At 42.3% G+C, this 12,336-nt stretch overlaps 1 protein-coding gene across 1 annotated transcript in view; it reads right to left on the reverse strand.

Moving 5' to 3' along the window:
• The window catches only part of LOC123984118 (phospholipase D1-like), a 39,187-nt gene that overhangs the window by 8,380 nt on the left and 18,471 nt on the right, over nucleotides 1-12,336 (reverse strand). Inside the window, exons 2-15 of the mRNA XM_046070847.1 lie at nucleotides 9,783-9,953; nucleotides 9,529-9,692; nucleotides 8,803-8,945; nucleotides 8,478-8,589; nucleotides 7,872-7,937; nucleotides 7,709-7,767; nucleotides 7,513-7,605; nucleotides 7,160-7,312; nucleotides 6,133-6,282; nucleotides 5,549-5,632; nucleotides 3,163-3,244; nucleotides 1,870-1,980; nucleotides 1,613-1,795; nucleotides 858-1,074 (exon numbers count right to left, since the gene is read on the reverse strand). Coding sequence (XP_045926803.1) covers nucleotides 858-1,074; nucleotides 1,613-1,795; nucleotides 1,870-1,980; nucleotides 3,163-3,244; nucleotides 5,549-5,632; nucleotides 6,133-6,282; nucleotides 7,160-7,312; nucleotides 7,513-7,605; nucleotides 7,709-7,767; nucleotides 7,872-7,937; nucleotides 8,478-8,589; nucleotides 8,803-8,945; nucleotides 9,529-9,692; nucleotides 9,783-9,921 — 1,756 coding nt within the window. The 5' untranslated portion in view covers nucleotides 9,922-9,953. The remainder of the gene's footprint in view (nucleotides 1-857; nucleotides 1,075-1,612; nucleotides 1,796-1,869; nucleotides 1,981-3,162; nucleotides 3,245-5,548; nucleotides 5,633-6,132; nucleotides 6,283-7,159; nucleotides 7,313-7,512; nucleotides 7,606-7,708; nucleotides 7,768-7,871; nucleotides 7,938-8,477; nucleotides 8,590-8,802; nucleotides 8,946-9,528; nucleotides 9,693-9,782; nucleotides 9,954-12,336) is intronic.

Consider the following 12,336-nt stretch of genomic DNA (forward strand, 5'->3'; position numbering starts at 1 on the left):
ACACTAAATAAGCAACACAGCACAGCCACGAGAGCTGGAATAATAACAATTAATTTAAATAAGTAACTGAAAGAAAAGCATCAGGAATAATTCTACCAGGGACAACCTAAATTTGTTTGTGTCTATGTGTGTGTGTGTGTGTGTCTGTGTCTGTGTGTCTGTGTCTGTGTGTGTCTGTGTCTGTGTGTGTCTGTGTCTGTGTGTGTCTGTGTCTGTATGTGTGTGTCTGTGTCTGTGTGTGTCTGTCTGTGTGTGTCTGTGTGTGTCTGTGTGTGTGTGTGTGTGTCTGTGTGTGTCTGTGTGTGTGTGTCTGTGTGTGTCTGTGTGTGTGTGTCTGTGTGTGTGTGTCTGTGTGTGTCTGTGTGTGTGTGTGTGTGTCTGTGTGTGTGTGTGTGTGTCTGTGTGTGTGTGTGTGTGTGTGTGTCTGTGTGTGTGTGTCTGTGTGTGTGTGTCTGTGTGTGTGTGTGTCTGTGTGTGTGTGTGTGTGTGTGTGTGTGTGTGTCTGTGTGTGTGTCTGTGTGTGTGTCTGTCTGTGTGTGTGTGTCTGTGTGTGTGTAGGAGCCTACACAGGGCCCGTTTGATGCCCCTTTTCGGTGGCATCAATAAATAAACATTAGTTTTCTTGACCATCCCGTTTCAAGTTAAATCAGATTTGATGCTCGAGACATAATGTTACATCATAGGACCCGCTAGTCTCCATAGCAACATCGATAAGCTCACACACATTGATTTTTGGGTTTAGAGAAATTTTGGAACCGGGTCCCTTTAGAACCGGATACTGATCCCCATCCTTAGTAATAACTTAGATGGCTTGTTAAAAAAAAAAAATTAACTGTTTAAATGAATTAACGACTCACTCTCTTCGTTCTCCAGGTCGCTGTCGCTGTTAGCATGAGCGAGCCCGTGTTTCTGCAGGTGTCTCCTGATGCTGAACATCCTCTTCGCCCTGCCATGATTTTTCAGCTTGGGCTGGTCCACTGAGTCCGCCACTGTAAAAACGCCATTCTTGTCGTCATGGGAAACGGTGCTGCTGCCGTTGGCCGGAGAAGCCATGCTGGAAGAGCCAACTCCAGCCTGACAAAGATTTAAACAAGCAGCGATAATCAGCAAGTTTTAGTAGCTGCGGGAAGTCCACACAAAAGCAACACTGAAGCCAGAGAGAAATTACGACAAAGTGTTATGAAATAAGAAAATGTTGCCTTGTTTAAAGCTTTGTTTTAATCCTGTTTTTTAAAATTATAGATAATTAAATTGTTTGAAAGAGGATTTAATCCCTCAGTTTATCTGAAAATTAGAAAAATCAGCCATATGAAAATGCATGATTTGGAGCAGCAAAGTGATATTTAAGAAGACGTTTCTTTCCTCAAAATGTAAAGGAATCTGAATGATGATATTTGAGACCTGGCAAATAATTAAAGTCTTAAACGTGTTCTTGATTGAGGTGAAACTGAAAAATGAAAAGGAGAAGAGAGTGTGTGTGTGAGAGAGAGGGAAACAGAGAAGCAGAGGGCAGGTCGACGGTGCAGGTATCCTGTGTTCGCTACATGTTGGACGATGATCAAGTGACACTAACGTCAATCACTTCAGCCGTGTGTGTGTGTGAGAAAGAGACCTTCTCCAGCTGTGCGCGTGTAACACTCCCAATGTCCGTCAGACGGTGTTCCCTGTCGTCCCAGCGACCGTACGCCAGGTCAATCCCACCAACGAAGGCCACCGACTGGTCGATGACGATGATCTTCTCGTGATGCGCCCACAGGTAGACTGCTGAGGAGACGTGGTCAGGGTGACGCATCACCTTTGGAGAGAAGAAGTTCAGACAGGAAACATGTAGAGTGTGAGAGACCTGTGGAGATAACATTGGACACTCACCTTGATGTTGGGGTGAAGGTGCAACAGCGTTCTCTTGCTGTATCCGGAGTTGATGCCCAGAGCCAACTCCACCTCTTTGTACAGCATCACAAAGATGCGCACGCCTTGTTGCTGCGGACACAACAAAACGCTTAATATCAGTTCAAGTTCCTGTGACTTTGAGAGAGTAATTGGTTTTAACACCGGCAGCCTCACAGCTCTTCATTCAGTGTGTGTGACGTTAGCAGTGAGTGAAAATTCAAACCAAAGGCTGATAATGTCTTTATGGCTGCGATGTTTCCCCTAATGGAAACATCATGTGCTTCATTTCATACACATTTCTCCAACAGCCTGATAGATCTGGTATCTTTAGACTCTCAATATTTGGCTGATCCGCCAGCAGGCTGCTGCTTCAGGTTCAGTGTGTACGTTTTAGTGACATCTAGTGGTGAGGGTAGCGAATTGCAACCAGTGGCTCACAGTGCATTCACACGCTCCTCGGATGGTCCCATATCCTGTGTTGTGAAGTCGTTCTTCTGATTTCAGTGTGTGTTCATGTGCTCTTAAGTCTAAATGTGGAATCAACATGGACGCTACTACAAAGATGTGTTGGATTAGCATTATCAGAGCGTATAAACAGCACGCAGGCATCTAGTTCACTCTGCATGGACAGCAAACTAACTGTTATAACCATATTACAATAACATGTTTGCAAAATATGTATATGCAATGTGTGATTTTGAAATGTAAGAGGAAATGTCTCATTCTAAGCTAATAAAAACATAACGGTTCATTGTGTGAGGTCTTTATACACCACTGAAAACAGTTATGGATATAATATCGCATTTCTGTCAATAGATCCTCTGAAATATTTCACACTGGACATTTAAAAGGCACGATGGTGCAGTTTGTTTATGAGAGGTTCCCCGTTTTCTTAAGGCAATTTGATCCCAGTTTGTTAGTTGTGGTGCATTTAGCCTTGCTTAGCATAAAGACTTTTAGCAGGTGTAAACTGCTAGCATAGCATTATCAGAGGTACATACTAATGTTGCTATGTGACTTTTGTTTGAAATACAAAACAAGAATGTGTGTTTACTGGACCAAAACACTAAACAGAGCCTCACAGAAGCCCTGTTTTCAGTTTCGAGCCCTGACTAGCTTGTTTTCTACGTAACAAGACATAACCTATAAAAAGACAGTTGTAGAGTTTTGTTTTTTTACTTTGGATAGAGGCCAGACTTTTATCCGTGCTTTCACTCTTTGTGATTTCAGCCTACAAAAACCCAGACCTATGAAGAAACCGTTCCTGCTCACCGCTTTGCGTTTCAGTACGCAGTCCAGGCGCCAGCGGTTGCCCTCGACAACTGGCCTCTTCAGGAAGATCTCCGGGCTCAGCCTGTGGAGCAACGCACACTGTAAGACATCACATGTATACGCTGTATTTTCTATTTCTATTATGTTGTACGATGTCCTTTCTACTTCCCCACATTCTCTTTTCTCAAACAGCACACTTCTTTTTATTTATTTTATATTTTAAAAGACACAGAGACGGTTTAACACACCTTTATGTCCTCACGCCTAGACTACTGCAACACCCTCGTCACCTGCCTCACCAAAAATCTATTAATAATAATAATAATAATAATAATAATAATCCTTATTTGTAGAGCACTTTTCAAATACAAGTTACAAAGTGCTTTAACAAGTGTAAAGAATAATACAAAAAAACAAGATAAGAGCATGAAAAATTAATATAAAATTAGTAAAATACAATAAAATAAAAAGGGATAAAATCTGCTCCTCAGCTGCCAACAAGATCAAGAGATGTGATCGCATCACGCCTGTTTTAGCCTCTTTGCATCGGCTCCCAGTATCAGTATTCAGGAATGAGAATTTCAGATCTTACTGTAGACTTTTAAGGCTCTTCATGGCCTCTTTCTGTGCTACAGTATATATCTGACCTCTTAGTCCCATACGAGCCAGTACGTAGCCTGATCCTCTGGCGGAGGTCTTTTCTCTTTTCCCGAGGTGCGGCTAAAAACTAGAGCTGAACAAGCTGCCGGAGGAAATCAGGTCAGAAGAATCAGTGACCTCTTTTTTGTAACATTCTTTCATCTGAGAGCGTTTCCTGATTTACTTTGTTTCAACTCACTGCCCTTTTGCAGTTTTCTTTTCACTCTATTGGAAAGTGTTTTTTATAATCTGCTTGTTGTGAAATTAGTTGCCTTTATTAAGATTTTGTATGGTGTTTTTTAAATGTATGTATATGTGTGTGTGGGTGTGTATTTATGTATTGTTGTGGTTAAGATTTGGACCCTGAATCAGTAATTACGTTCAGACTGACTGGAAAAGGTAAAAAAATGTATTGTATTAAGATTCTTCTTCTTTCGGTCCTTCCTTCCTCAATTAATCTGAAAGCATGAAAACCCCTAAAACAGGACAAATCTTTTCTTTGAATACAGTTTAATGCCAACACTTAAAGTAACAAGTAAAACTCTTATTGCACAATGTTTAATTCTACTGGAGTATTGTTTTTGCATATCTACCCTTGTACTCAAGAGTACTTCTTCCAATACAATAGATCCCATAAATCACTTAGACACACACACTTCAGTGTTTTCACTAGGATTTTTTTGTGTGGTCGACCCCCCTGAAACTACTACTGTCGCTGAGCAGCCACGGTACGTACACGTGGTGTCGTCATCAAAGTGACGCACCAATTTTAGCCTGTTTAGGTTCGGCACCTTCTCCGTTCCTCTTCAATATTTTTAATCGCTGAAGTTACTACCTCCTGATGGAGCTACAGTTATGCCACCTTCAGATACTGGGCGATGAAACCAGTGAGAGGTGCCCTTTGAAACGTGTTTTCTGAATTCTGTGTTTTACAATTGAAGCACCTTTTGTCATCAGAAAGAGTACTCATTTAAAATTTCAACAGTTCAATAAGAAAATGTTACGAATTGCACATACAGTATATATTCAAATGCATGTACAATTATTTATGGGGACAGTTCACAAGTGTAGGCTACTGCAACAGCAGGATGTTAAACAGGCTATTATAATACTATGGGATTTGACAGGGGACAATTCAAAATTAATGCATTGTTGCAGTACACGTATTGTGAATTGTCCCCTATCAAAAAAGGTTATTGACAGCCTCCATATAAGAGGGCCTGATGACGTTACTCTCACGTGGGCAGCGCGCATCCTTGTTTACAAAGCTTGACAAAACACGTTTTCAATTTTTTTAACAATGAAATCTACAATAAGCTGGCGTCTTGCATCTGTCGATGTAGTTTCACTTCTGTGAGTTAGCGCGATAGCAAAAGCTAACGTCACCTCTCTTTGATCTGTGTGGAGGAGCCGCTAAGCCCCGCCCTCACTGAAACACGTCCGTATACAGCCTAACCATATATATTTTATCATTCTTTCAGGGAGGGTCGCCCCCCCGAAACAATGGTAGGGGAAACACTGCCTTTGCATGTAGTGTTGAAAAGTGTGTCTCTGGGTGTACTAGTATAACAGTAGTCTGAGCCTCAGACTGTAACTGATCTGTTTGACCAGAAAACCTCCCGAGAGGTGACCGCAAAGTGCACTCACTGAACTCTGAAACACTCACACAGAACATCAGTGTTGTTCTGCAGAATCTCATCTTAGCGTGCTCGAGCTTGAGGAAACACATAAAAACACACACACTTACCACCAGTCTGTGATGAATATTTCCTCTTTGGCTTCTTCAAGAGCGTCGGCCACGTCCTCCATGTATGTTTTCCCATTCACATACCTGTAGAGGACACACACACCCCTTTAGGACAAGCCAAACAAACACTTCCCCCTCTCACTTTTCAGTTTGTCCATCTTCTGTACATTCAACCTCTCAGTGCTGCACACACACACACACACACACACACACACACACCCTCACAGACAGTATAGTGTTGCCCAGCTGAGAGACAGGTGATGAGCAGGTGAGGCTCACTTTCCCTCTCTTTGTGTCGGGTTACTCCAGCGACACACACACTTAACGGCAAACTCTCTGAACACTTTCTGCCAGCTGGACCAGGCTTCATCTAGACGTTCTTTTTTTTTTTTTTTGGCCCCGGTGCCTGGCTCTAATTAACATCAATTTAACGCCGGGGTCCGAAGGGTGAAGTAGTTTTCCTCGTTAACACTCGTCACTTCACCCCAAATCACAAACAAAACGGGATGAAGACAAACGTCAGCTAAAATGTTAAAAGACATATACAACACCAGTGGACAGCGTTGGTTGTTTGCCGTGGTTACCATTTGGCGGGGATGTTCACTTCCTCTCTGGCGAAGGATCCGAAGCGGTGATCGGTGAGGAAGGCCGAGCCGTGCTTCTTGATGAATACTTCAATGGCCTGACCCCACCAGCGGGCGTGTCTGTAGCTGCTGCACTTCAGCACCAGTGATCTGCACACAAACACACACACATTTATATAAATATCACTTCATCTTTACCGATTATTCATGCTGAACTTATGATCCGATTGGTTTTCCCGTGATTTAAACTGTCAAATACATTGACTAATAAATGTTGCTCTACTTCCTTGGGGAGTAATTACATTCGATAAAAGCAAAAGTTCTCAGCTCTTTAATGTTTGGCTGCTGGACAATTATTGTGTTTAGAAGGAAGACATGATGCATTTAGATCCAGCAAATCAAGGATATTGCTGCGGCTTTAATTAAATAATTCTAAGGCTTTGGGTAGTTTTCTTTAGTAGCTGATTAATGGTGTGTTAATGTGAAAAGGCACGTTAAAGTCAGTTACTTAACTGAAAAGCCTTTGACTGCACTTAATGACGAGGTTTGGTTTTGTAAAATAAAAGTGAATTAGAGTTACATCAATTGCTCTGAAGGCAAAGACCCTGAGCTATATAACAAACATTTGCTTTTGAGATTAAGGTAGTTTTAATTATGGGAAACATCTAATTAAAAAACCAAAACAAATTAAGGTGTTTTAAAAACGTGAGATAAGAGAACACAAGATGAGAAAAGCGTTCAGGTGTGGCAGCAACACAAGGACAGAAGTAAGCGCAGATAAACACAGAAAATAAAAAATAGTATATTAGAAATAGTATATTCCTCCTCACTAACTCCCCTAACTAAATTTAAGGGAGTTTAGCCTCATTTAAGGAAATTAAATGTAACGTTGTTTTACAGAATATGTGGTTTGTAAAGAACAATAAGTTTACATGCAAGAAGTTTCTGAGTTTCTACATAAATGTAACCCGACTTGGAAACGAGCACTGTAGAAGTTACGCTATATAAACGTACACGTGTCACGCACCTGGACAGACTGTCGATGCGAACGCCATGTTTGGTCTCCGTGTCTTTGGAGTCCATTAAGATCTTGAACTCCTTGTCGACCAACATCACGAAGGAGATGGCTCCCGAGTCGGGCTTCATGTACAGCAGGAACGAGTCCTTCACCACCAGCCAGCTACGCACAACACACATATTTTAACCCAGAGAGCACGAAACAGGCTGGAACCAAAACCCCAGCACATGATTGAAAACACTAATTTAGAAATGGAGCTGAATGTGAGCATGGAAGTTTCTCTGCAACATCAAACACACGACTACGTTGAGGTTTGAGCACAAAACAGTTCTCTGTGTTTGTGTCTGTGGTTGTTCACTGACCGTTTGGACCAGTGGTAGCAGATTTTGCTGCGACCACAGCAGTTCATCCCGGGGATCCGATGGCCGCCGGATCGCTTCAGCACCATTCCTTCTCTGAAGGACAAGAGAGCTGCTGTACTGATGCAGGTTTTAGGTAGGACATTATTTACATTACAGTCTTTACACATTAATAGTAGGCGGTGAGAGTTGTTCTTACAAGCCTTTTGGTCCCAGATCGTGGATAAAGGACAGCTGGCTGACATCAATGAACTCCATCTGAAAGAGAATAATAAGGGTTTCTATGCAAAACAAAGGAAATTATGGTCCATTTTCCCGACATCTTCTTAGAAGTGAAGTACATTTAACACGACTGTTCTTACCGTTGCGTGGTAGCTCCTGTACATCGGCATCTTTAGCAGTTTATTCAAGTAATCTTCCAGTTGTTTCTGGAGCAAAAACACATTAAATAAATCATCCAGCCAGTGCAATAAAATTAAAATCAACAAGTATAGAGCGCCTTAGTCCATCGCTTCCGCTTCCACCCAATGGGATCTTAATCCTACATCAACATTTCTCATCTCGCACAATGTAAGTCAGCAACATGGCCGTCACCCCTTTCTGTCAGAACGAGGGGGAAAGTATTAAATCTGGCCATGTTGCTTGTATGTTTACATTCTGCTCCACAACACACAGGCATGACGGCGTTAGTCTTCAGCCAATGAGAGAAAAGTTTATGACGTCACATTTGTTTTTTTTTTGGATTTGTGGTCTTTCTAATTACGCATTTTCACAGTCTTTACAACAAACTGTGACTTTCTTGAATTGCAAAATTATCTTTAAAATAGACAAAGATTATGTGTTTACTTCAGGGCACAACTGAAACTCATTTATTCCCAAAATAAGATCCCATAGAGGTCCGGTGGATTGGGAGGCTCTCTCTAAAAGCATAAGAGAGAGAAAGACAGATGCTCTAACGAAAGGCATACCCTGCGACTGGAAACTTGATCCTCTCTGCCCAGCTCCTCTCCTCTTCCTCTGGGGAGGGCCGGCATCTCCCTCACCTCGTTCCTCGCCACCGTCTGCCTCTTCACCGTGTGACTGCGGAGAGAAATGACAGGAGAGGTTGTCGGTTTAAATGTCGGGACCGCTAAGTGCGAAACTATAACAAAATGTTTGTTTCTAATGCAGATTTTAGCAGCTTTCTGGATCTTGTAACGTCAGTCTCCACCTGTTTACATCGCTCTTAATCTGACCTTCTGAGGCTTTAACAGAGCCAATCCAGGACAAAAAAAAAGGCCTTGGCGTGTTTACCTGCGTGACGGCAGCGGCAGCCTCATGAAGGTCTTGTACGTCCGCAGCTCTCTGTGGAGATCCATGAAGTGTTTCTCTTTCCTCTTCACCAGCCACGTGAACTCCCCGTGTTTCAGCTCAATCTTAAACACCGCCGGCATAGACTGAGCACACAGCACAGATACTTAGGTGAGATATTGGCAATGAAAGCTTTAGATTGTAAAAAGATTTCCTCATTTGGAGGTCTTGAAGAATCAGCATTTTGTTGTTAAAATATTAGCAGCAGCGTTTTCAACTCTCTGTGGCTGCTTTAAGCATGTGCCACCATCATCAGGCAACCACGACGAGACAAAGACAATACAATACAACTGAGTCGCAGTCTCAACCGGTTAGGTCAAAACTGTGCGCACAATAGTGGCTGATGGTGGAGAAGTGCAGCCATCCTGTCAGTCATGCGGTACGCAGCGTAGTTCATTAGGAAAGTATCATTTAAAAGTTTCACGTTTAGTTTCATCTTTTTAATGTAAATATTAGTAGGTACAAAAATACATTATTTGTGATTCAAAATAACAGAATATGAACTGAGCAACCAAACCTCTGACCGTCTTACTGGAGGCCAGCCCAGTTATTTTACACCTGTTGTGAGAGTTTGAGAACAGCAACGTCACCAATTTCTGACATGTCGTCTGAGAGAAATTATAACTGCATAGAGTGAAATATCAGGGAGGCAAGCGTGTCTTTGTGCACCTTGTTGACACTCCTCTGTGTGGTGACGTTGAAGCGGTCCTGAGCCGAGGTGAACCGCTCCACCTCCAGGATCTTGGCGGTAATCGGAGAGGACAGGAAGACTTTGGCCTCGGGCTCCTTGAATCCGACTGTGTGGTAGATGGCAGAGAACGGCAAGCGCTCCGCTGCAGATGTACAAACGTATATGATATCAGACAGATATATGTAGTAATGTTAGATGAATACTGACAAATACTGACAACATGCACACACACCTGAGGCGCTGCCGTCCGTTGTGTCGTACTCTCCATCTTCCAGGTCGAGCTCGCGGGTGTCCAGCTTCTCCATGATGCCGGTCATATCGTTGGCAACCAGGTGCAGGGTGCTGGTAGTCGGCTCGGACTGCCGCAGCATGGCTAGCACTTAGTCTGGAGCCCGGGGCTCACCTGGAGAGACAGGTTGGAAAGGGGGAGTTCAACCAAAGATACGGGTCAAACCTGAATCCCATCCTTCCATTTTCTTGTGCATCTCCGAGGCCCAAGTGGTGGCACAGGACAACCAAAGTGAGGCGCCCTCCTCCCCAGCTCCTCCTGGAAAAACCAATGGCTTTTCCAGCCAAGATTTGATACTTAATCCTTCGCAACCAGTTGCCCAACCCCCCCCGATCTGGCTCCTTTCAACATGAAAGAGCAGCCGTCCTACTCTGATCTGCTCACAGCTTTGATACCCTTTTACCTGCCAACTTAACGGAGGTCTGGATTTGAGGTGAGACCAGCAGGGCAGCGCCATTAGTGATCAGACAAACTCCAGCTTTTACAAATTACCAACATCAAAGGTCCTGGAAACGTATTTGGAGTGCAACATAAAACACATTTTCAGCCTAAGTAAGAACAGACATTTTTTGTCTTCTTGTTTTTATACTTCTCACTGGGTTTAAAGTGTCCAGGTTTCTGCTGTCAAATAATTCTTATACTTTAAAGATCTGCAGTTACAAATGTGTGGATTGGCCTGGTTCATCTTCATAAAAGACAATACAAATCAGTGAATCTTTATTAGCAGGTGCACACCGCTGCTGCTAATCTCTGCAAGTACTTACAGTGGTGAAGGAAGTATTCAGATCCTTTATTTAAATAAAAGTACTAATGCCACACTATACTCTATTCCAAGTAAAAGTCCTGCATTGAAAAGATTATAATAGGAAAATATCCTTTAAAGTAGTAATCAGTAAAATTTCACTTTATATATTCTATCAGATTATTATTCCTCATACATTAATGTAAACAAGGATTTTTCTGCTGTAGCTCATTTTGAACTATTTTGTATGGAACTGACACTAATGATTATTTTCATCATGGATTAATCTGCTGATCATTTTCTCTATTAACAGATCGATTGTTTGGTTTGTAAAGATTCAGAAAATAGTGAGAAATGTTGTCACAACTACTCACAGCCCAAAGTGACACCTTCACAATGCTTGTTGTGTCCAAACCTCAACATTATAAACAAACGTTACAGTTATAACAATCACTCAAAGGAAAAGCAGCGAATATTAAAACAACTGACTAATTGTTTCAGCTGTACTTGTATGAATATATAATGTGGAAATGTGTAGATATGTATATCATATTCTATCATAAGCTCTTTGTATGTTTTATGTCTTGATTTGTAAATCCAAAGAAGGTTAAATTCAAGGGCAACTGGACTTGGTTGAAGACATGAAGACGTTTCTCGTCCCTCATCCAAAGGACTTCTTCAGTTCTGACTGACTGGCAGGGAAACTCAGCTATTTAACCTCAGTGGGGTCGTTTGCCAGGATCGTCGATACCGCTGGTTCGTTAGTGTTCCTGCCTGTTGTAACGACAGTCGTTATGGTCGTTAGGACTACCCGTGGCTACGACTGAACGTCCATCGGCATCCTAACCTGAGGCCAATAGGTTACGTTCCTTGAGTTTCCTGGGAAGTGATGACTTATAACTTTCTTTGGATAACTATGACCTGGATGACTGAGAATCTTCACAGACATCTTAATTTGTAAAGTAACTAAAGTTGCTGTTGGATAAATTTAGTGATGTAAAAAGTACAATATTTCCCTCGACGATGTGATGAAGCAGAAGGGGAAGAAACCAAATCTGTTTTCGCTGGTCATCAAACACTCTCTCTTTCTGTCTTTCTGATGGATTTCTTCATCTCTTCTTGTGTCATTTAGCTCTGCATCTCTCTTTCCTCGCTCTCTTCATTCACCTTTCCCTCTTCCCCACTGTTTTATCTTCACAGCCTGCAGCTCTTCCATCCATCTCTCTCTCTCCTTCCTCTCAGATCACATCAGATGAGACACATTAATCCAAACAACAGGATTAGCAGAGGACAAGTACAGGAAGCGGAGGCCTTTTTAACCATATTCCTTACTACAGGTGTGTAGGTGTGTGTGTGTGTGTGTGTGTGTGTGTGTGTGTGTGTGTGGAGAGCGAGGGAAAAAAAGCAGTTCAAACGGTGTCATGAATGAGGATTGAAGGGAGGGATTTTCACATAAACGGACCCAGAAACATGAATGTGATGAGAAACGCTGTGTGTAGGTGAAACAGAGACATTGATGACACCTGGATGTTTACTCCTAAACTCCCAGAAAACAATTAATCATGTCAGATATCATTAATTATGCAGTAAAATGATCTGTGAGCCTCAGAAACGAGCTGCTACAGGTGCTTGAAAAGTTTCATGGTAACTCAGCTGGTAGTGGGGCAGATTTCACATTTGAATAAAAACAGTGGAGTTAAATTATGACCGAATCATCCGACCTCAGTTTTTTGGTTTGAAGATGGAGACAAAATG

Source organism: Micropterus dolomieu, linkage group LG01 (assembly GCF_021292245.1).
Source record: "Micropterus dolomieu isolate WLL.071019.BEF.003 ecotype Adirondacks linkage group LG01, ASM2129224v1, whole genome shotgun sequence".
Classification (NCBI taxonomy): domain Eukaryota; kingdom Metazoa; phylum Chordata; class Actinopteri; order Centrarchiformes; family Centrarchidae; genus Micropterus; species Micropterus dolomieu.